The 23,582-nt window shown below is 40.1% G+C and overlaps 1 protein-coding gene across 5 annotated transcripts in view; it reads left to right on the top strand.

The window, feature by feature from the left end:
- The window catches only part of PRPF40A (pre-mRNA processing factor 40A), a 62,948-nt gene extending 40,259 nt beyond the window's left edge, over positions 1-22,689 (top strand). For all 5 annotated transcript variants that reach the window (XM_089659585.1, XM_089659576.1, XM_089659593.1 and 2 more), the window contains 12 exons: positions 779-929; positions 3,982-4,115; positions 5,202-5,316; positions 6,874-6,965; positions 7,603-7,719; positions 12,209-12,346; positions 14,163-14,258; positions 16,682-16,768; positions 17,115-17,214; positions 18,586-18,647; positions 20,508-20,639; positions 22,113-22,689. In XM_089659585.1, the coding sequence (XP_089515711.1) occupies positions 779-929; positions 3,982-4,115; positions 5,202-5,316; positions 6,874-6,965; positions 7,603-7,719; positions 12,209-12,346; positions 14,163-14,258; positions 16,682-16,768; positions 17,115-17,214; positions 18,586-18,647; positions 20,508-20,639; positions 22,113-22,205 (1,317 nt within the window). In that variant the 3' untranslated portion in view covers positions 22,206-22,689. The remainder of the gene's footprint in view (positions 1-778; positions 930-3,981; positions 4,116-5,201; positions 5,317-6,873; positions 6,966-7,602; positions 7,720-12,208; positions 12,347-14,162; positions 14,259-16,681; positions 16,769-17,114; positions 17,215-18,585; positions 18,648-20,507; positions 20,640-22,112) is intronic.
- Positions 22,690-23,582: the final 893 nt, after the last annotated feature.

Raw genomic sequence — 23,582 nt, 5'->3', positions numbered from 1 at the left:
TGTGGTGTGACTTCTCTAGTACCATGGTAGTTGACCTGAAAATGAGCATGCAGCGAGTGTAGTCAAAACTCCTGATCCTTTAGCTTGTTCTGGATCAACAATTCAAGAGAATGCAATGAATGAATACTAAATATTAGTGTTGTTGGAACAAGTATTCCATAGATGCAGTCCCTATATGTCTCCCAGTGATGCAGCCTGATATACCAATGACCACTAGAGCGAATCTGCATCATCTTTAATACAGTTGTGGAAATGACAGTACAGCAAAATGACTAATGTAATATAACGCAATATCTGTTAAGTGGAATAGATATGGTGTTTTTTACCTTTTTGCTTAGAAAACCTTTAATCAAAAGTATCTTGCTTAGATAATGTGTTTAGGTCATCGTCTGAAATATCTATCTAGACAATGTTCTTAAGATGTTTTAAGGTTAGTGAGATTGCAGAGAAATACGCAGGTGACATTCAGCAAGCTCATGAGATGTACGCACTGACTCTGCTGGAAATAATGGGATTGATGTCAGAAAATACATCTGTTGTGTGTTTTGCGTGTAGGCAATCCGGGTCTGCATCAGAAATAAAAACCGCTATCCAATGAACAGGTTTGTTTTCACATATTTGCGTTTCTGCATTCCTTGTGACCTTTACAGATCATTATGTGAATGTGCTGCTGGCACAAGGTATTAGATTTTTATTGCTGTGTGGAAGGTTTGGCTGTGTCGCTCTGAATTGCTGCATTTCTTTTTATTCATGAAAAATTCTGGTTTCTGTCTTTCAGGAACAAGCCAAACAGCTCAGAAAGAGGAACTGGGAAGCTTTGAAGAATATATTAGATAATATGGCTAACGTAACTTATTGTACAACATGGTCAGAAGCACAGCAGTACCTCATGGACAACCCGACTTTTGCCGAAGATGAGGAACTGCAGAGTGTGTATTCGTTTACTGTAATCTCATATTAATGGACGGGGGTTCCTTCACCTTAATACAGATTTCTTCTAAAGTTGCTATTGCTTGCCGACCAGGCTCCAGTTTTGTTCATATTTCAGTTGAAGATATTGTTTTTTGGGTTTGTTTTTTGTCTTGCACAAACAGATTAGCGGCCACAAAGTTCATACATTTTATGTAATATGTATACGATAAGTAGCTTGACTTGTGTTTTTTTTTTTTTTTTTTTTCCCTGAAGTCTCACAAAGTGTTTGGAGTCAGCATTGGTGGCCACCATACTCGATAGGTAGTTGGAGAGTGGGTGTGATCTAGAAGGGTGGAGTGTATTAGTTGCCAGACCAACAGAGACTCTGCTCCTCAGTCTTCCTCTGTAGGTACACTGCTACTGCACTGCTGCTGCACTGGTCAAAGCAAGCTGTAGGCAGGAGGTGGCCCCACTGTCATGTGGCAGTGTATGAATCACAAAAATGGCTAGATAGAGTAACACGATCCTTGGGCAGATAAAACCATTCACAAATGTATCATTACTATGAGAGCAGCTCAACTGGAGCGCCAGTTTTTTGTAAATATTAAGTCAGCAGCTACAAAATCTTTAGCGGCTGACTTTTAATAAACAGACACTTATCTGTCTCCGGATCCAGCAGTGTGCTCACCTAAAGGGGTGCGAGGTACCCTTTTCTGCCACCGGTGTCTTAGCTATGGGCACCCGGTTGTGACAGCTTGCAGCTTCGCAGCCCAGCCCACTGTGCAGTGGTTTGTCCCATAGTGTTCTGGGACCTGTGTTGTGTCCTAGAAGACCCACCCCACCCCACAAAAAAAGAGTGCCAATTGTGAAAGAGGAGGGGGGAAGGAGGCCTTAAAGTTGAACTTCCCCTTTTGGGTGGAGTTCCGCTTTAAAATATGGAACTCCCTTTCCCAGGAAGTGGTACCAGTCGAGAGTGGTAACTTCAGTAAAACTTTTAGACATCTTCCTCAGAATTTACAGGACTATGGGAATTGTTAGAGAATGAAATTGTCTTTTAACATTTCAGCTATAGTTCAACTGTGCAGGTGTAGTTTAATCACTTTCCTGCCGGGCACTTGTACCCCCTTTGTGCCCAGGCCAATTTTCAGCTTTCAGCGCTGTTGCACTTTGAATGACAATTGCGTGGTCATGCAACATTGTACCTATATGACATTTTTATAATTTTTTTCACACAAATAGAGCTTTCTTTTGGTGGTATTTAATCGCCACTGGGTGTTTTATTGTTTTGCGATATAAACAAAAAAAGAGCAAAAAATTTGATCAGTGCCCTCATGATCAGTGCTGATGTCTTTTCTGACAATTGCTGGTTCTCAGCAGTACTTTTCTCACGCTGTGACAGTGGTAGAAAAGTGCAGCCGGCAACTGCATTTACCTTGTGATCTGCTGTTTCATTGGACACAGCTGATCATGTGGTAAAAGGCCGCTGAGATTGGCCTTTTTCCACAGCACATGATCAGCTGTGTCCGCTGGGGACACATAGGAGGGTGCGTTCTGTCAGGACTTCATATGACGCCCTCCCAGAACTGGACAACCACGTTGTAGCCATCATTCGGCTATAGTCCGGTTGTCAAGTGGTTAATCTGCCTATTTTTTGCCTTCTCTGGTTCCTCCCAAACCCCAACCCAGGAACATGCAAATTACATTTTTAAATATTTCCATTTTCATTACATACATTATTTTTGGCTCAGTGATGCCATCACTGAATCTCTATGCGTCTCTCTGCAATGCAGGTAGATTGTAGTTGGTGACGGGGTGCTCTACATTGCCTCCTGAAAATGTCACAGCACCCAGTACTCCTCAAGAGCCCTCAGCCCTGGTGCAAGCAGTGGGCTGGCTCTTGGGTGGAGTTATGCAAATATCAAAATGCCTTGTTGGGTGGATATCAGTCTGAGGCTGAAGGTGTTCTTAGGCAGGCTACATTGGCATGCAGACTGCCTTGGGTAACATCCATGTGATGCTGAGCCTCTGATTTAAAGAACTGTAATCCAGTTAATATAAGTGATGGATGATAGACAGGATGGTGAGAGAACGTTAGATGATACTGGACATTCTCCAGCCAAGAAATTAAACCTGCTCTGTCCAACTCTCTGCAGCTTGTCATTGCACACTGTGAGAAGCTCAGTGTGCAGTGAGTTCAGAGTATTCTGTTTCAGTACATAGGAGAACACTGTGCAAGACTGAAGGCTGGAGTTAAACCATTACCCAAAAGTAACATGCATTTAAGTATGTGAGGCAGGCTATTGAGTATAATTTGGTTTCTGTAAATTACTTCTCTCCATATAAGGACACAACATTGTTTAGTATGGCATATGCAAATATATCAGGTGGCTGTGTCTACACCTAGATCAGATAAGTGCACAATGATTAGAAAATTGAAAGTGTTCCTCGGTTATTTCACCAACATGCAAATATTAATTTACTTCTATGTAGGGCAGGGATGCTTAACCAGGGGCCTGCAACCTCAAACCAGGAAAGCTCATGCCCATGCTCTGGGATGGCGGGTTGGCAAGCCCAAATGGCGATCAATGGATTGCTGACCCGCCATCACAGAACATCAGAGTCACCTATAAAAAAAAAAAAAAAAAAGGCCATTAGGCTGCTTTCACATTGATCTGCAGCACAGTGCACCTGCGGGTTTCCTGCGAGTTAGCAGCACTGATCCATAGACTTCTATTATATCCTGAGGGTTTGGTGCATTTTTTGAAAGCAGGAGTTTGTGTATTTCAGAATGTGCACCACACCCGCAAAATGTAATAGAAGTCTATAGACGTAGGTGCACTGTGGTGTGGGTAAACTGCACAGCATAATCAGTGTGAAAGCAGCCTTATAGGGGGCTCGTTTACATTTGCGGTTTGGGAGGAGGCCATAGTCCATGACTGGTTACCAAATCACTTAAGTGGCCCTTGCACTGCAAAAGGTTGAGCACCCCTGGTGTAGAGGTACCTATGATATACTTCTCATATTGCAGTATAATTTGAAAATAAACACTTTTTTTTTTTTTTTTCTCAGATATGGATAAAGAAGATGCCTTGATATGTTTTGAAGAGCATATTCGGGCTTTGGAAAAGGAAGAGGAGGAAGAGAAACAAAAAACTTTACTAAGGGAAAGACGTCGACAGAGGAAGAATCGAGAATCTTTCCAGGTTAACTTTCCCTCCTCTCCCTCTATATCCTTCATTGCTGAATCCAGGGAGACTGATTTGGGTGTATGTTCTTTCTGTAAGAAGCTGGAAATTAAGAAAATTGTTGCTACTTCCTTATGATCTATACTCCAGCAAGAGGCACTGTCTTTTTAAGTGGCTCTAAAATCCGAAGGTTTGTTATCTTAATACATTCTCTGCATTAAGGTAAAAAAAACCTTGCATGAGCAGCTTCCCCCTCCCCGCCCCCCCCTTCACTGCACATTGAGGCATTGGCTCCTGCTGCTGTCAATCAGTCTGAGCAGTGGATGGGGCTGAGCCGCACTGTGTGTGTCAGTAGACACACAGAGCATGGCTTGTAATCGTGCCAGCACGAGTGCCCCCATAGCAAGCCGCTTGCTATAGGGGCACTCAGAAGGAGTGAAGGATCACGCCTGGTCTTTGCAAAACTATTGCACAGAGCAGGTAAGTATAACATGTTAGATATTTTAAAATTAAAAAAAAATGAACTTTAGAATCACTTTAAGTATTTGCTTTCTGACACTAGGAGCATATTTAGCAGTTCATGTGAAAAATTTGTCTGATAGAAATAAGGCTGTTGCCTTTGCTGAAGGTCTCGAACTTGCCAAATAGGGCAAAGTTGTAATGACGACTCTGAAGCCTACAGCTTTAAAATCAAATTGGCAGTGGCAGCTTATATTTCTACTTAAAGCTTCATCTATAACTTGATAAAAAAAATAATGTTGTTTATCAAGGAATATCCATTCTGCATTATTAATTATGCTTCCAACATTACTGTGTGCTGTAAATTGCCTCTGGTGATATTTAGGCACAGTGCTGAAAAATAGAGGGTAATTGAGTATGTGCAGAACAGGGTGAGACAGAGTATTACTGGATTTTAAACCGTTAAGGCACTGATTTTTATTTTACATAGCTATACCTGCAAAAGGGGTCAGTCTGAAGTGATATAGCAGCACTTAATTTTCTGACTAAACTTCCACTTTAATGACTAGGATATCTGTTGATGGCAACTATATTTTGCTATTTATAATGTGGATTCTTTTTTTTTTTTTTAATTATTTTCTTTAGGTGTTTTTAGATGAATTACATGAACATGGTCACTTACATTCAATGTCATCCTGGATGGAGTTGTACCCCACAATCAGTTCTGACATTCGATTTGCCAACATGCTTGGTCAGCCAGGTAATTACTTGCAAGTGTTTACCGCCACAATTTCTGTGCATACATATACTGATTGTTCATTGGGAATACAGCAAACATAAAGGTTTAAACTTGAATTACAGGAGGTGGGACTCGAACATAGCTTTTTGCCTGGATTTTATGCAGTAGCTAGCCAATTTAACTTGCACTGTGATCTTGATCTAGATTGCATTTGCTTGTTTCACAAATTTGAAAGCCTCCTTGGATGAAAGTTGCAAGTAGAATTGTTTCTGTTTTAAAATAAGTCTTATGGACTGAAAAATGTTTAAAATGAAGATGACATGAACAGTAGTTTTAAATGCACAGCTGATTTCCTGCTGTTTTATACCGCCCTGAAAGAATTAAACCAAGCTGTCATTTTGGGGCACATTCACACTATGCTGTTCTGGTGTATTGTTAATGCTTGTTATATTAAGGCGACCAATTCAAATGCTTTGCATTAAGGTAGCCACACCAAATGAATAAGCTGCCAACACACCAAAACCAACAGACGTGAAGCATATTTTCTGACACCGCACAGCACAATGATCTATAGTGCATTACTGGGCATTCTGGTATGCTGCAATGTATATGTGCATCAGAGTTGCCTTGCCTTAATGTGTTGGGGTGACGTTGAAAATGAATGGCATCACAATATGCTAATGCATGGAAAGTGCATTGTGTGGCAACTGTGTAATACCACAATACACTGGAAAGGATAAGTGTATTTAAGTCCATAAAGGAAAAAATAGTGATTAATTTAGATCAATAGGCAAGATGTGAGAGTAGGAGGAGAGGATACAGTACATCTGGGTTCTTAAAATACAATTCGTGTTCTCCTTGTTACTTCCTTATTTGCTTATATGGGTTGTTTCTTTATGTAAGTAGCACTGTTTTTAATGCAATTTATTTGCATGTGTTGCAGTTCTCCATTCATATAAACCTCTTAGCCTGTACATTGGCGATATACTGTATATTAATGGTGCACCGAAAGGAAGATTCTTGAACTGAAAATTTAGGATGCATTTGTCTGAAACCGAAATGAACAGTTTGTGAAAAAAGTTATTTTTTATATACAATTGTATTATAGTTGACTTTAAAAAAACAACCCAGAAGCGCACTCCTAAGTTACAGTAGACCATTAACCAGGGAGAGTGGCAGGGTACCTGGGCTGTACTCTGATGAGGGGAGTTTAGGGGAAATAGAATAGCATGCAGCACTGCAATAAGTTCTGGCCTGCGTATTCACAGTCTCAGTAGTCATGTAGACAATACTGACAACTGCATCTACAATTTCCACGGATTTCCAACAAAAGCGGTTTTAAGATTTTGAGTAGCTATTTAATATATAGCAGCCTTTGTATGTTTTTGTATGTTTTATTTATTTTTTTTTTCAGGCTTATTTGCCCCTTTTGAGAATGACTGACCTTTTTTCTTTTCTTTTTTTTTATGCATGCATTACTCATGTAATGTTTATTAGTGGGATGTGTTGTGCTTAAATACATCTAAGGCTTGTCCTGACATTTTGTTTTCTCAAATTAACTCATTTTGATTTTAACAGGTTCCACAGCATTAGACTTATTCAAATTCTATGTGGAGGGTCTGAAGGCTCGATACCATGATGAGAAAAAGATCATCAAAGACATTTTAAGGGTAGGTTTGAGCTTTAGCCTGTGCTTTCCCACTGAGAGAACCACCACTACACCCACCATTGTTTAAAATGGCCCTCCTACATGCATTTTCACCAACAGTAGAACACTAGTCCCAAAACTACAATCCTTAAGAGATGTATGCTCTTGCCTTAAAGCCCCCTTCACCCGTGTGTTATGCTAACACAGTTAAATGCGTGCTTTACCCCAATATGCAATGAAAGAAAATGCTATGTGCACCATGGTGCTTTTCATTCCAGATGGCACCCCAGTGCACAACCACTACACCCACCATTGTTTAAAATGGCCCTCCTACATGCATTTTCACCAACAGTAGAACACTAGTCCCAAAACTACAATCCTTAACTGCTACAGCACTGTGGTAGAGCAACCTCTCCACAGACCGCACCAAATTAAAATAATGAGCCCCTTTAAAGCTTACATCAAAAGAACTGTGACCTCCCTCACCCCAGCCTACAATCAGTGGAGCCTTTTCCTCCCTCATAATAGAATTCAGGTGACTAACAAGTTTTCTTTCATTAATTACATTCACTGAAATTTAGCTTGCATTGCAAACTCTGTCTAAAACATGGTTACACATTGTCAGTGTCATCTTATTCTGTTTTCTGCTTTCCTCTCAGGATAAAGGTTTTGTAGTTGAGCTTCGGACAAGCTTTGAAGATTTTGTCACGGTTATTAGCTCAACAAAGAGAGCCACCACGTTAGATGCTGGAAATATCAAACTTGCCTTCAACAGTGTAAGTTTGTATCTTTTTGCAGTCATTGATGTCTTTACATGTAATTATAAAAATGCTAGCTTTACCTCCTTATTTTTTCAGGTTCACTCAGTATTTTCTCTTCTAATTGCTAATTTATTTGCTTTCTTGTGTTGAATGTTCTCAGCATCTTGCATGTCTCTGCATCTAGGTCTGAGCACTTCCTTTGCCTATGTCGGAGAGGAATTGTGGACCACAATTCCCTTTTTTTTCTTTTTTTTTTTTGCACTTGCAAGTGAAGAATGCAGGCACCACAAAGGTGGTAAGCGATGCTGTATAACCTTTCTGTATCATATCAGCAATGGCAGATCGAACATTCTAGAGAACTGTGCATTGGTTCCTCATTCTGTTGTCTGCAGAGGGAGTGCACAGCCACGGGTAACAATGTTGCTCATTAACTACTTGCCAACCGCAGATAGCCGAATGACCGCTACACTGCGGCCGGCCAGTTCTGGGAGGACGTCATATGACGTCCTCCTGTGCGCCCCCGGGGGCGTGCACCCGGCGATCTCCGTGATCGCTGTGTCCTATGGACACAGCTGATCACGTGATGTGGTAAAAGGCCAATCACAGCGGCCTTTTACCACGTGGTCAGCCGTGTCCAATGACACGCTGATCACCGGGAAATGCAGTCAGAGCACGAGGAAAGTACTGCCGAGAACCGGCAGTTGTCAGAGCAGGGATCGGCACCGATCATCAGGGCACTGATGCCCAGCAGTGCCACCCACCTGTGCCCAGCAGTGCCACCCACCAGTGCCCATCAATGCTGTGCCGCCAGTCAATGCCTAGCAGTGCCGCCAGTCAGTGCCCAGCAGTGATGCCATTCAGTGCCGTCTATCCGTGCCACCTCATTAGTGCCGCCTACCTGTTTGAAAAATTTTATAATAGAAACAGACAATTTTCTTTTTTCAAATTTTTTGCACTTTTTTTGTTTATAGCGCAAAAAGTAAAGCGCCCAGCGGCGATTAAATACCACCAAAAGAAAGCTCTATTTGTGAGAAAAAAATTATAAAAAGTTCATATGGGTACAATCTTGCATGACCGCGCAATTGTCAATCTAAGTGCGACAGCGCTGAAAGCTGAAAATTGGCCTGGTAAAGAAGGGGGTATAAGTGCCCAGTAGGCAAGTGGTTAAAAAATAAGTTCACCTTTTAGACAAAAATAATAAATGCACATTTTTTTTTGCAAGTAAAAAAATGTGCTTTTATTATTTTTGTCTATTTTTGTTTATTTTTGTCACTGATGCCATACAGGTCTCCTGCTTCACAATGCTGTGGTAGTTCATTGAAAACTACAAGCCTACAGCCACTAAAGCTGTTGGGACTTGCAGTTCATTCATTTACGGAAGTCCGTGAATGAATGATGCAGCCGTGTGGGCGAAGCCCTGCACAACCATGCTTTTTCAAATTTGACAGTACAGGGAGACTTTTCCCATACTATCTGTCAAAGGGAGGGGGGGACGGCTGCGGCTATGGGAGGGAACAAGTTACATGTTCCACCCTAAAAATGGGTGTAACATGTAACATGTTCCCAAAGGTGAACTTATCCTTTAATGATCTGAATGAATGGGAAGTGTCCTCCAACTGGATGAGGTGGGGCGTGTGATGCAACGCAATCTCTGAATGGCACCTGTACTGAGCAGCCAACTTCCTGTGTTCACAGTGCATCAGTCCAGTTGCTTTGCACTGCTTTCTCTTGTGGGCAGGGCAAAACGACAGTGTCTCTACAAAAAACACCCCGACCCCCTTTTACTTGCCTTGTTTACCGTTCTTTTCTCTCTCAGATGAGTACTGTACCTGAAATTTAGAGGCCCTTTCACACTGATCAGTTTTTCATGCACTTTTGGTGTTAAAAAAGCAGAATAAAAATACATAACAAATGTATCCCTTTAAATCCTGTGGAACTCTTTACACGAATGTGGTGCAGGTGCAATGCTTTTCTCCATGCTATATTTTTGTGCATGTTTAAAAAGCGCACAGAAAATGCATCTCTCCATTGGAATGTATTGAAAATGCATGAAAAACGCACTGCGGTTATGTTTTGTGTGCTTTTTTTGAGTCACATGTCCATGTTTCATAGGTGCATGTTTGGAGTCGGGTAACCAGAAAATGTATATACATATTTACTGTGTTTTTTCTTTTTCAACGGAGCAGTGTGAAAGGGGATCGTACGGGTATGGGGAAGCCTGGGACCCACTCCCCTGTGACAGCTTTCAAACCTAGAAAGCAATCACTAGGCCCATGCGCCATTACATTGTCCAAGGGGGTAATGTCACTTCTTCCCTAGGTCGCCACCACAGATAATTTCAGTGCAGGCATGATACGTATTAGCAATCAAGGGGCCCCTTTGCAGACACACTGTCACTTTGCCCTGCATTGGCAAGATGACTGTCTCTCCATGTTTCAGCAAGTTTAAGTGGATCTACATTTTATCTGAGCCCATAAGCCAAAAACACTATGTATTTCAGTTTTAATACTCAAGCAAACACCCCCATCCATCCATTTCTCCATGCTTTATTTTGCTGAGAAATCACTTTGAAAAACACCCTCTAGCATTTCTGGCCGTGGCCATCTTGAGTAAGGGAAGATGATTCATGTAGCATTTACTTCTGTAATCCATCTGATCCTGCAGTTGATTGAGAGTAAAGTTCCAAGTGGCGTTTGAGTGTGTTAGGAATTATTGATCCTTCGACTATAAGTGCAGATTTAGGAAAAAGACCAGGCAGGCGTGCTAGATATACTTGACGACTAGCTTTGAGTGGGAGAACAAAATAGAAAATCGGCTCTTGGTAATTCTTTACATAAGGTTATTCATTTGACTGGGAGAGCCTTTTTAATTTTTAGGTAAGATGAAAAATAGACTTGTCTAGACTTTGAATTATTGTTTTGTTTTAATATTCACAAATGGCTACAATGCATGCTGTCTGTACTAAATGTTCAATTCTCATTTGCTTGTTGAACAGAAGAACAAATTTTCTAGATTAATTGTTGCGCAGAGTGTAGCAGGCGGTGTATATTTTACCAGAATTATATTTTCCCCGAATCTAATCTTGCTTGTATGTGCTGTGTCTAATTTACATATGCACATTAATCAAACCACTTACAACTGTCAGTCTGAAACTGATGACTGAACAAACTCCAGGCACTTTGTGTGCAAAACAATTTTGAAGAGCACAGCTGTGAAGAATGTAGGAAATTGGATTTCTTGGAACATTAGGAGGGGAAAAGTGTATGTACTTCCTCATCAATGAAAATGCTACTATAATGAAATTGTTTTTTTATTTGGTCTTTCTGCTAATTCATAGAACATGACTGCCTTTTGACTCTTGCTGATCTCTAAAAGTTTAAACGAAAACTCAGATTTTGTGTGTGCTTCATATTACGAAGAGGTTCTGATCACTTACAAAGCCACCTGTTTTCTCTTTTATGGAGTGTCCCAGGCCTGTTTGGCACACTTAGTGATGTCTAATGGTCCTTACACACCTTTGTGCCTGTGAAGTTCAGACACCCATGATTGATGTATGCTCTTGCCTTAAAGCCCCCTTCACCCGTGTGTTATGCTAACACAGTTAAATGCGTGCTTTACCCCAATATGCAATGAAAGAAAATGCTATGTGCACCATGGTGCTTTTCATTCCAGATGGCACCCCAGTGCACAGCAAGTGCTGATGGGCCTGCATTGCAATGCACATACTATGTGTTCATTACATTCAATATTTGCTTCAGGTCCTCATGGTTTCACTGAAAGTCTATCAGTATGACTACAAAGCGTGGATCCTCTACAATTTGTAATGAACTGAACCAATCCCAGTGCTCCTGGTAACCATACACCATGTAATCTAGACTTCTAGGCTCAAATAAAGGAGCTTGGGGCCACTGTTTATTTTTATTTATGGCAAGTAATACTGTATGTATGTGTATATACAGATTTTCAAGATGCTAGTGGGTAATACAGATCACATTAAAACTATGTGGTGTTTTATTGGATGTCCTAAAGTTTTCACTGAGAGCCCAGACTTTAAAAAACTTTTCTATGGGTTCATTTTATGGGTTCTGTTCTTCATATATCAAATCATTGGATTGCCAGCCACACTATTGATTCCAAGGATATGAGAAACTCTGCAGTTTTTAAAGACTTTTTTTTTTTTAATCTGTAAATGGTTCATTCTGTGATTATCATACATTTATAGTGTATATGGGTTAAAGGATTAGTTCACCACACACAGCCGAACTGTTTTTAAAAAGTGACAGCTAGGACGGGGAATTTCTCCCTATACTTCTGTCAAAAGGAGGGGGGCAGCGGCTGCAGCATTGGGGGCATTTACATGTTAAAGGTGAACCTATCTTTTAATGAGCTAGTCTTTCTAGATTAGAGATACTGATAAAGCTTCCTTGTCAGCTTTATTACAGTATTATAGTGTATGTTTGTAATTCCTAATTTTGTGGGGTGTTTTTTTTTTTTTTTTTTTTAGCTTTTAGAGAAAGCAGAGGCCCGGGAGAGAGAGCGTGAGAAGGAAGAGGCCCGGAAAATGAAACGAAAAGAATCTGCTTTCAAGAGTATGTTAAAACAAGCAGCACCACCCATTGAAGCGGACTCTGTATGGGAAGAGGTAAAATGTGTATAGAATAGCCCAAATACTTCTCTAGCAAGTGCTGTTTTAGACTTTTTATTTCTTTCTCCTCCTTTGAGAGACACAGAATATCCCACTTGAACTCAACATCCTCACATCTTGGAACAATCAGATCTACTCTCTACACCATCCTATGCATCCTTCCAGCCAGACAGGTCTCTCCCTGTCATGGTGGATCTCAAATCTGCCTTGGAGTTGGAAAGATCTTCCTTCTCTTGCCCTGGAAGGTGGGGACAACCAGATGCTAGCCTTACCATACAGGGGGAACCTGGTCCTCAGAAGTAGAGACTCCCCATCAATATTTCAAAACTTAGCGCCAAACTTAGAGACTGTCCAGTCAGGGTTCAGTCAGACAATGCCACAGCAGTGGCCTACATAAACCATCAAGGTAGGCACCAGAAGTCCAGCTGCGCTAAGGGAAACAAATTTGATCATCTGGGCAGAAATTCACATTCCAGCTCTCTCTGCCACCTACAGTTAGGACCATATATATTTGGACACAGGCACAATTTTAGTTTTTTTCAGGTATTGACCAAAAAAATTCAAGCTATAGTTATATAATGGATATGGGCTGAAAGTGCACACTCTCAGGTTTGAGGGTATGTACATCCAACGTGATTCCCATTGAATTGGCCCAGAAGGAAGTGGTACACGAACATACTCATAACGGATGAGCCTTAGCCTCTTTCAAACAGACCAAAATCACTGGCGCAGGGCCCCCTTTATTCCACCTTGTTTTCAGTTGCTGGCTTTAACAGCATGGCTGTTGAAACTCAGGTCCTGAGGGATCAAGGGTATCTCTGGTTCAGTTATCAATACCTTACCCTGCAGCAAGATCTAACGTTGAACATGGAAGCCTTACTTTGCCTGATGTGAGGACAGGCAAATGAGTCTTAGGGAATGCTCTGTTGATTGTATTTTGACTTTTCTTTGGTCTGGTCTTGACCAACATCTGGCCCTGACTACCCCTATGGGACAGTTTTCTTCCATATCCACTCTCTTCCAGAAAATACTTGCTTTCCACTCCCTAGTAAAGACTCTCTTTCAGGGTATTGCTGATACAAATCACCCAATTCGACCCCCCCCCCCCCCATGTTGCTTTGGGATCTCAACTTGGTGCTCTTCAAAGAACCCCCTTTGAACCAATTGGATTCTTTTGGCAGACCTCACATGTAAGCTTGCCTTCCTGGTGGCCATTACATCGGTTAGGCGTATTTTTTCTGTAACACTCCTAATACTTGGATCATTGCTTTGTTGTACTATTTGTACTATGTTACCATTGTGGTAACATGGGGTGTTCCGATTCCAGATGGGAAAGCTAGTGCAAAGGTTCGGTTGCCAAACCAGCTGCTGACAGGGTCTGTACCTTTTAAAGGTCCTGTTAACTTCCAGTCTATACAATGTTTTCTGTCTCAAGCCATGAGAAAGGGGGAGTTTTTTTTGAACCCCGAAACACGCTGGATACTCTTTTTGATTGCCCCACTGTCCTTAACTTGTATAAAATTATATCTGGACTTTTTTAGCAGTCATGTGGCACTTCAGTTCACATTTTTGTTGCTTCCTATTATGCCACTCCTGTGGCTTTATCATGATGTCATTCTGTCTATGACTGGGTCCAGCCATACTGGATGGCAAAGCTAGTACAGAGATTGGTGCTTGGTTTTGCAGGTTTGAATGGAGAGCCCCACAGTTCCTTTCTACCTCATAAGCGGACCATCTAGTGCCTTCCTCTTTATATTTCGCTGATTATTTTACTAAGCTGAACTTAATGTTTTTTTGCTTGTCTTCCCCTAAGGTTCGGGAAAGGTTCAATAAAGAGGCAGCATTTGAAGATATCACACTGGAAGCAGAACGGAAAAGGATATTTAGAGATTTTGTCCATGCCATAGAGGTAACTTTTTTTTTTTATAACTGCTACATCACGTCATTATCATCACCTTGCTTGAACCATGTTTTATATGGCAGACTAAATTTTAGAGCTTTAATCTCAGCTAACTTGGTCTGTACTGCAAAGTCTTATGAAGCGCAGGGGGTTTTCTATCAGTTAGAGTGGTTCCAAGCAAAAGACACTGCTAAGACGCTTCAGGAAATATTGCAATATTTAGAAAGTCTGCATCTTTTAGACAATTTTAAAAAATCCAGGTTTAGCAAGTTTGTTCCAAGCATTCCAGTTCAAATGGCAAACTCCAGTTGCTTAATTTTGCGCTGTGCAAAATCCCCCCAATATTCCAGGGGAAAGTTAAGACTTGCATATAACTTCGTCTGCCTAAATTTGGATTTGCTGGCCGTTTTGATGAACGTAACCTCTGCTTGTTTTTGTTTTTTTTAACCATTCAGTTTAAATTGCCCAGTTATGTGGCAGGTTTACTTTAATATAGCAACACTTGACCTGCAGTTTTGTAGCTTCAGGGCACTATAGAAAATGCTGCTTATAAAACAGGATGTCAGAAAAAAATCACTCAAGTTATTTTCCTCCTCAGTCTGTCTGTCCCTGACCCACCCCTTTCATTAATTACATTTTAGTTTTTAATCATGGAGCCTCAGGGTCACTTGCTTGAATTGCCTAGAGTGAACTGTGTGCAAATGCAGTTAGCCTAGGAATGTCCAATCCTCCAGACTAACACCCATCCATCTGGGCATGCTTGCATCAGGGCTGAGGGCTCTTGAGAGGAGTACTGAGGCAGGAGGGCAGGGTACTATGAGGTTTTCAGGAAGCTATGTACATAACCTGTTGGCATCAGCATGATCTTGCCTGCATTGCATAGTGAACTAAAGAGAGCCATCACTAAAATAAGGTACAATATGTTATGAAAACAGTTTTTATTGTATTTGTCATTAGTATGTTGATGACGAGGAAGGAAGGAACAAGGGAAGACCATTTTTTCAGTAGATTAAACATCCGGTTTAACCCCGTCACTCCTTTGGGTAAAACAAATCTGAATGCCTGAGCACTCTTTTGCAATTTTGACTTGTGTTAGTAAATTTGTACATATCACAACTACTTTGTACACCCAGGTGAATTATACCTTGTTTTTTTCAAGTCAAATTGGGCTTTCATTAGTGGTGATAGGTAATGGATTACCCCTGAATTTTTTTTTCATTATCAAAGGATAAATGGCCCAAAATAGTAAAATATATATATCTCTCTCTCTCTATATATGTGTGTGTGTGTGTGTGTGTGTGTGTGTGTGTGTGTGTGTGTATATCGCAGCTATGGCACATATGTCTTTACCCGTAGTAAAGCCCAGAAACAATAGTGCACATTTTGCTTTTTTTTTTTTTTACTTATTTTGTCCTACTTAAAACACACTGATACTAATTTAAAAAAATAAAATAAAAATACTGACCTTGATCATTGACCCTTACTTGACCCAAACACTAATCCTGGGACTGACCTAGATGAAACATTGATCTAGGTATTTTTTTCTTTTCTTTTTAAAAAATTTTTTATTTTACATTCTGTTCTTTTTTTTTCTCTTTGAAAAGGACAGAGATACAGTGTATCTCTTTCCTCCATTCAGAGAGAGAAAACACAGGGGCAGGCTTCACAATGACTGATCACTGTGATAGCCATTCAGAGGCTATCACAGAGATCAGGTGACCCAGAATCGGCAGTTCTGGGTCCCGATATACAAATATGCAGCCCCATGGCATAAAGCCTAGTGCAGTGAGGTTGGCGTGATGGGGTGAAAATCTTCTATGTGAAATATACTTGAGAGATCAGTTTACATCTGGTCACATCTTGCAATTTGTAATGGCAGGCAGAATCGCCTGGATTCTGCCTGTGATTCCATATTGCTGCACAACGCGCCATACGTTATCCTTAATGGCATACCAAACATGATGCGATTCTGCCACGATTAACATGCAGCAAACCGCACCTTTGAAAAATCTGTGAAGCTTGGTGCCCAAAAAAGAGCAGGTGCTAGTTTTCAGGTAACAAACGCATAGGGCAGCCTTTTCAAGTGTATGGGCTGGTGGCACTATGTGACATGCAGAATCACGTGACAGTCACGTAGCAGGAATGCTCGTACCCGCTATGCTCTTATCTGAACGTGGCCTTCCACTGACTCTAAGAAATTGGTCTTCTCTGCTACCTTTTCTCTTTCTCATATAAATATCTGTGAAATGAAAAATATAAAACAAGATTTATATATTTGGGTTGACCTAACAACTCGTGTTCCCTTTTGAAAAATATTTACTGCACCTTTCAACATGACTTTTTGTTTTGTTTTTTTTTTATATTGGTTACTTTAATACTGTATTACTTTAGTAATTTGCACATCCTTTTTTTTTTTTTTTTTTTGTTCTAAGCATGAATGTCTACATCATCATTCAAAAAACAAGAAGCACTCAAAAAAATCAAAGAAGCATCATCGGAAGAGGTCTCGCTCGCGCTCAGTGAGTAGTACTGGCTTGCAGCTATTGTATTTGTGAACTTTTTGTATAATCCCTGTTCAGTAAGCACAGTTTATATTGTAACACTGCCACATAGTGGAGCTGCTCAGTCAGTGCGGTTAGCATTCTTGAGTAGTTAGATAAAAAAACGAGGAAAAGAAGTGGAGGATGTTTCACGAATGAAAACTCAAATGGAAGGCTCAGCAGCTTGCTCAGACAACACTGGCAGTACTGCATATCCATCTTTCCATTTTAGAAAGGGGCACAATAATTTTTCTTTACTATTTTTTATGTAAAGTACTTGTTTCCTTTCTAACTGGAAGATTGCTAATGTTTTGATTCTTTTCAGGGTTCTGAATCTGAGGAAGAAGAGGAGAACCACACAAAAAAGAAAAGGCAAAGATCAGACTCCCGGTCTGGCTCTGAACATTCCTCCAGTGGAGAATCGGGTAACTTTAAATCTGCCATATTATTAATATGGGAGAGTATAAAACCGTTTTTGTTTTTTTGTTTGTTTTTTTTCATCCCAGTATGATTTGGTGTGACTCCACAGCATTTAGGAAACTAAAGACTGATCAAGACACTAGCTCTCTTCAAAATTTTGGTGGAAGGGATCAGGATTTAACTGCCCAAACCATGTATTTTTAGAGCGCTTTGGTGATCTTGTTCCACTTGATGGCTTGAGGAATTTGTAATCAGCCTGAGTGAGTTTGGAAGAACTGCCAGAGAGGCACATGACGCAGAAAAGTTTAATCTGTGCTGCTCTTTTGCTACTGCTAAGAAAAAAACAGAACCAGTTTGTTTTAACAGGTGTTTGAGAGGTGGTGGGCGATGTCCCTGCCAGGATCCTGGAGAGCCCTGCGGTAGGGGAACCTTGTCTCCAAATCTGAAATCAAATTTAGATTGCATTATTTTTGCCTAAAGAAAATGTTACTAGAGTAAAAGTTTGAAAATAAGGATGCCTTACAGCTCCAGCGTTCCCTGCTTTTGAAGAGCTACAGTGGCTGAAGAATCTTCATTTTGGGAATATCTGATGCTTGGTCCATCACTGAGCATTGTGGTTCATTCTACAGGTTTTTCCATTACTTTTCTGATGTCGGGGTCAGCTGAATAAACCACAGAGCACAATGGGGGCCAGACATCTGACACCTCCAGAGGTGTGTTGGATGCCTAATATTTTTCAGCCACCTGGGACAACTTTTTTTTTTTTCTCTTCATTTTGGATAGAGTGAGGGAGGATTATAATCCCTGTCAGGTGGAGTTTATATTTTTCTGCTATCTGTGTTCCATTTCCATTAGTTTTTTGCCAAACAGGAAGGGAAAGTAAATCCATCCAGTGTCAGTACATTTCTTGTCACCAGAACTAGTGTCCACATTGGAAGAGTCTATTCTTGTTCTGGTGACAACCAAAAATTTGTGATTTTCTTTCACCTTCACTTTGTAGTAACAATTAACAGGACACTCACAGTGGGTGAATCTCCCTAACGGGGGCACAGACAGCAAAAAAAACTTGACAGGTGCTCGAATACCCTTCCACTCTAGTCAAAATAAAAGATACAATAAAAAAAGTTAAGCCTTTAGTTATACTTTATTTGATCTCTAGCACATCATGTAGTCTCTTAATTGTTGGCTCGGCATTCAACGGGAATTACTTTGTAAGAAACTATACATCAATATTGTATGGGAGTCTAACAGGAAGCATATTAACCAAGGCAGTAGTCTTTTAATTTCACAGATTTTAATTCATGTCTTACTGTGTTTTCATGTTACAGTTCAAATGACGTGTCCATATATTTAATTCATTCTCTCTTGTTTGACAGAAAAAAGTTATAAAAAGACAAAGAAGCACAAAAAGAAGAGTAAGAAGAGAAGACATAAATCTGTAAGCGTGATTCTTTTTTTCAAAAAGTGTTTATACAAGGCTTTTTCTTTTTTTCTTGATATATAAATTTTTCTTCCCATGTCTCATGTGTAACGTTAGTATTTTATTTTGTGCTGTAGTTTATTATGATAGAATGTTTAGCATTGAGGCTACTCCTAGCTCAGTGGTAGAGATGGATTCCTGTGAAGATGTACTCTCATAATGTATAATATCATGTAGAGTTAGTTGGATGATGAACTTCGTGCTATCTGTACAAAGACTAGACTTTATATAGTCACTTTACTCTTAATGTTCATCTAAAGTCAAACACTTTTTGTTTGAAGGGTTAGAACCCCTGTCCGTTAAAAAAAAAAAAAAAAAAAAGTGTATGTATGCATATGTGTGTGCGTGTGTATATGTGTGTATATATGTGTGTGTATATATATATATATATATATATATATATATATATGTGTGATAGATATTAAATTGAAACGTCTGATGCGGTTTCTATGACAGAACAGCACGCTCTTCACCAGAGCGTGGAATTATATGGATTGACCTAAGGGTTTAGATGAAAAGTAAAACTGGAAAAGTCTGCATGCTCCTCAGCAGCTGCTTGCAGCTAGTTGTCACAGTCAGCTTGCTACAACCAACTTCTGATGAGCATGCCACTTTTGTTGTACCTTTTCCAATTAAATTTTCACCTCAATCCCTGAGTCAGTTCTCTTTTTAACTCCATGCCCTGATAAAGGGGGTTCTCTTCTGGCCCCAGAGATAAGTTGACTATATCAGTAGAGTGTATCAGACTGTTTTAATGGAATAAACTTTTAGAAACTTTTGTCTTTGAGTGCTCTGTTTTTGCTCTTCTGTTCACACACTAAGGTGTTCTTGAACCTTTTGAATGTGAGCTTCCTGCCCACTATACGAACACACCATGATGCATTGAATGCCATGTAAAACTGTGGGCATAAATTCCATTGTGCGATCCAGAGCCAACATCTTTTTTGCTGAGTTTTCTTTATTGATCATGTTAACATCCCAATATGATTCCAGATAAAACAGCCCTTTAGTTGGAAAAATCACTGCCCATCCCCACACCTCACACACGGTCCAGTGTCTGACAAGGGTGTGCCAGTTTGAACACTGTAACAGTCCAGTGAAAATGGGCACAAATTAGGCAGTGTTAAATTCCGCAACTAAAATACTTTCGTGAACGAAATGTAACACTATTTTGATAACTAAAATACAACTATAACTGAAATCAGATGGCTAAAATGGCATTTTAGTCAAGACTATGACTAAAACTAAATTGAAATTTGATGTAATAATTAACACTGCATGTAGGGCTTCCTCTTATCAAACACATTTTTCAACTTATTGTTCGGCCTGTGTGAGCAGATGAAAATTTTGTACTAGTTAAAGGAAAGGCACCCACGCGCTGAGAAAAAAGCCATAGTTGAAAGTATAAAGTGATGATAAAGGCGTTTTATTAAAAATAAACATATCATACTTGCCTGCTCTGTGTAATCGTTTCTCACAGAGAAGCCCCGATCCTCCTCTTTTCGGGTACCCCACCTGCACTCTGGCCCCTTTCTCCTGCCAAGTGCCCCCAGAGCAAGCAGCTTGCTATGGGGGGGCACCCAAGCTAACTCGCTCCCAAGCCAATGCTCTGCATGTCCATTCACGTACAGAGCCGTGGCTCAGCCCCGTCCCCACTCTGTCCTCATTGGCTCACTGGCTGTGATTGACAGAAACGGGAGCCAACGGCTCTCGCAGCAGATGCCTGGCTTAACCGTCTTATATGTTTTAGAAGCTATACTTTGTTTAGACCAGAGCTTCTCTTTAACCACTTTGTTCTTTTTGTGGTGACATGAACAGAATTCTCCAGAATCTGAAGGAGAGAGGGACAGAGATAGAAAAGACAGAGACAAGGATGACAAGGAACGATCGAGGCAGAAAGAATCAAAACAGAAATCTCCTAAAAGGAAAGCAACAAAGGATAAAGATTCTGTAAGTGTGTAGTCTTCTCTTATTTTAATATTTTATTTAGTTGCTGAGCAAATAAAATTAATATTTTAAAGTTTTTTTTTCAGTTTTAGCTAGCGGGGAAATACTGTCATAAGCTGCCGATTTTCTTATGGATAGTGTTTTTGTTTTCTGATGTCACAGTTCTGCAGTATTGTACTGAATGATGTACTTTTAATAATTCCCCTTGGACCACAAACTGTTGTCTGCTTCTATATGAGTGGAGAGTTGCTGATTAAATATAGCTGTGGCTTTGGGTATCTTCTGTAGTATCTGAAGTCACAGAAAGTCAAGACAATTTGCTCACTATTTGTCACACAAACATTTAAAAAAAGTGGACTTTACAGTAGCTGCATTTTTTTGTCTTACTGTCCTGTAAGTATTCTCTTCTTTTTACAAAATTCCTATCTTCAGATATTTCCCAGAAAAAGTAGTTGGAGGTCCCTTCTATTCAGCTGTAAAGCTGATCTCCAGCTTTACTTTCACTTTAAAAAGTTTGTTTCAGCCAAGCTGGCCAACACTATTTCCTTCACTAACTTGCACCCGCTGGCCATGATTTATAAACTGTATGTTGCCTCAACTACATACAGTATACAGTTCTGTGCTCTGGGTGTGAGACAAGACCTTCCTGTCACACACCTGGAATGAAAAAGCCCCAGGTTGAGCAGTTCTCAGCCATTCATAGACAGCTTTGTATTCTGTGAATGCATACAAATCTTTCTTTCATTGGCTGAGTTGGAGATCATAACATCATCAGCTTGTCTATCTGACTCGGCTAATCAGAGGAAGTTTTGATAGAATGCAAAGCTGCTTATGAATAGCTGAGCGCCACTCAGCCTGATGCTATTTTGTTCAAGGAGTGAGACAGGAACACAGTGCTGTATACTGTATGTAGCTGAGATTACATACAGTTTATACAGAGCGCCCAATGGGCACACATTAGTGAAGGAGGTGGCTCATTTGAGCAAATTTGGCCCAAACAAACTAAAGTGAAAGTAAAGCTCGAGATCAGCTTAAAGTTGAAATTACAAATGGCTAAATACATTGACTAGTAGTCCAGTTTTACACAGCCTTGCTGCACAGCCAGGCAAATTAGATCTTGCCACACAGCTTTTCTGATAGTTATAGACTGTAGAAAGAATACAGTGCTGTAACAATCAGCAGCAGGAGATTGATTCTGCTCTGCTCACTCTGACTCCAACCAGCATTTTAGAACATCTGCATGCAGCCCACAGATTGGCTTCCAGTTCGGCCATTTTCTTTCCTTGGTTGAGTGCTACCATATAGGAAATTGTAAGACAAATGAATGTACTTAACACTAGTTGTATGTTAAAATTACATCATGTCGGTTTCCAAATGAATACAGGACTGAATTATTTGTGTCTTTCTAGCTACCTAGATTATTTTATGTCCTGTAATCACAGTCTCTAATTTAACGATTTTCCGTGACCATTGCAGGGTAACTGGGACACATCTGGAAGTGAATTAAGTGAAGGGGAGTTGGAAAAGAGAAGGCGGACCCTCCTGGAACAGCTGGATGATGATCAATAATACCTTATAACCAAATACGTTTACAATAAAATGTGACATATTTTAGTTGGTAACAGGAAATTCTACTTTCCATTCACTCAACTATCCACGCTCTGTATAAAAGAAAAAGAAGAAAAAAAAGTACTCGCACACAAAGTATTATCTCCATTTGAGGAGATATGGGCCTCTTTGCAGAGTGATGTAAATTTTAATGTTAATTTCAAAGAGTTGCCTTAAAACCTTTGAACAGAATGTGCCACATGATTTCCTGTAAGCCTGTACCTTGTGTAGACCACACATCATAATCTCTGCTAGGCTGCAAGAGGGCAGCATAGGGGGACTGAAACGTTTGATTTAACTAAAGACCTATTTTTTTATTCGTTTTATTTACAGCCTCTGTCCGCTTTAATCCAGTAATTTTTTTTGTTTTTCCTCCCTGTGGCACTACGCTCCTGACTGGGATATTTTTGTACATTTTTATGAAGTATTAAAACCTTGCCTTCTAGTTTGTGGTATTTTTTTGAGCTTCAATCTTTGTGATACTTGATCTGCAGCCTTTATTATCAAAGCATGTGAAATAAGAACTGTCAGTGTTATGCCCTTTGGCAAAGGCTGCCTTGAAGAGACCTTTTCACTATTATTATTATTATACAGTATTTATAAAGCGCCAATAGTTCGCTCAGCGCTGTACATTACAATGGGGGACAGAACATGTGACAGAACAATACCAATACAATGCAAAACATGAGGGGATTGAGGGCCGTGCTGTTTCGAGCTTACAATCTAGGAGGAGCTTACAATCTAGGAGACTAGACTATTAATTTCAACAGTCTTATCATATGTACATTTAACATTTAATGCATGTTTTATACTTGTAAAAGACTCCCTTGTGTAGACATCCAAAACCCCTAAGACTGGTGCTGGTTGCTGCTGTCTTCTATGTGATGTCATAGCTCCAGTAGACTCAGAGCTGCCACTGAAGGGGCACTATACCCTTTAATTCCTCCCTAGCTACAACTTTTTTAAAGGGAAGTGATATTTCTGTGTTTTTTACTGTCAGTCTTTTTAGTTGATGACAAGGTCTTTTTAAATAGAAATGTATATGTGGAATACTGAATATGTGTAAAAAGACTCATGTGAAAATGAACAAAACATACTAGTTTTTAGTTAGTGTTACTAAACCCACAACAGTGAAATCAGTCTGTATATGCAGTAAAGCATGATTGTTATATTCACTGTTGAACTTAAGGGTAACATCCTCTGCATTTTGTAAAAACGCGGTTTGATCCAGACTTCTCTGATCATCCCCTTCTTCCAGTGCCCCACTTATCTCCTGATGAGACTTATCGTGTGTAGTCACTCTGCACATGCTCAGTTTTGGTGTGTATTGCTAGAAAG

Source organism: Staurois parvus, unplaced genomic scaffold (assembly GCF_062004578.1).
Source record: "Staurois parvus isolate SC_StPar_1 unplaced genomic scaffold, SC_StPar_1.0 ptg000031l, whole genome shotgun sequence".
Lineage (NCBI taxonomy): Eukaryota > Metazoa > Chordata > Amphibia > Anura > Ranidae > Staurois > Staurois parvus.
Note: the sequence above shows the minus strand (reverse complement) of the source record. Positions and strands in the feature narration are given on the sequence as shown.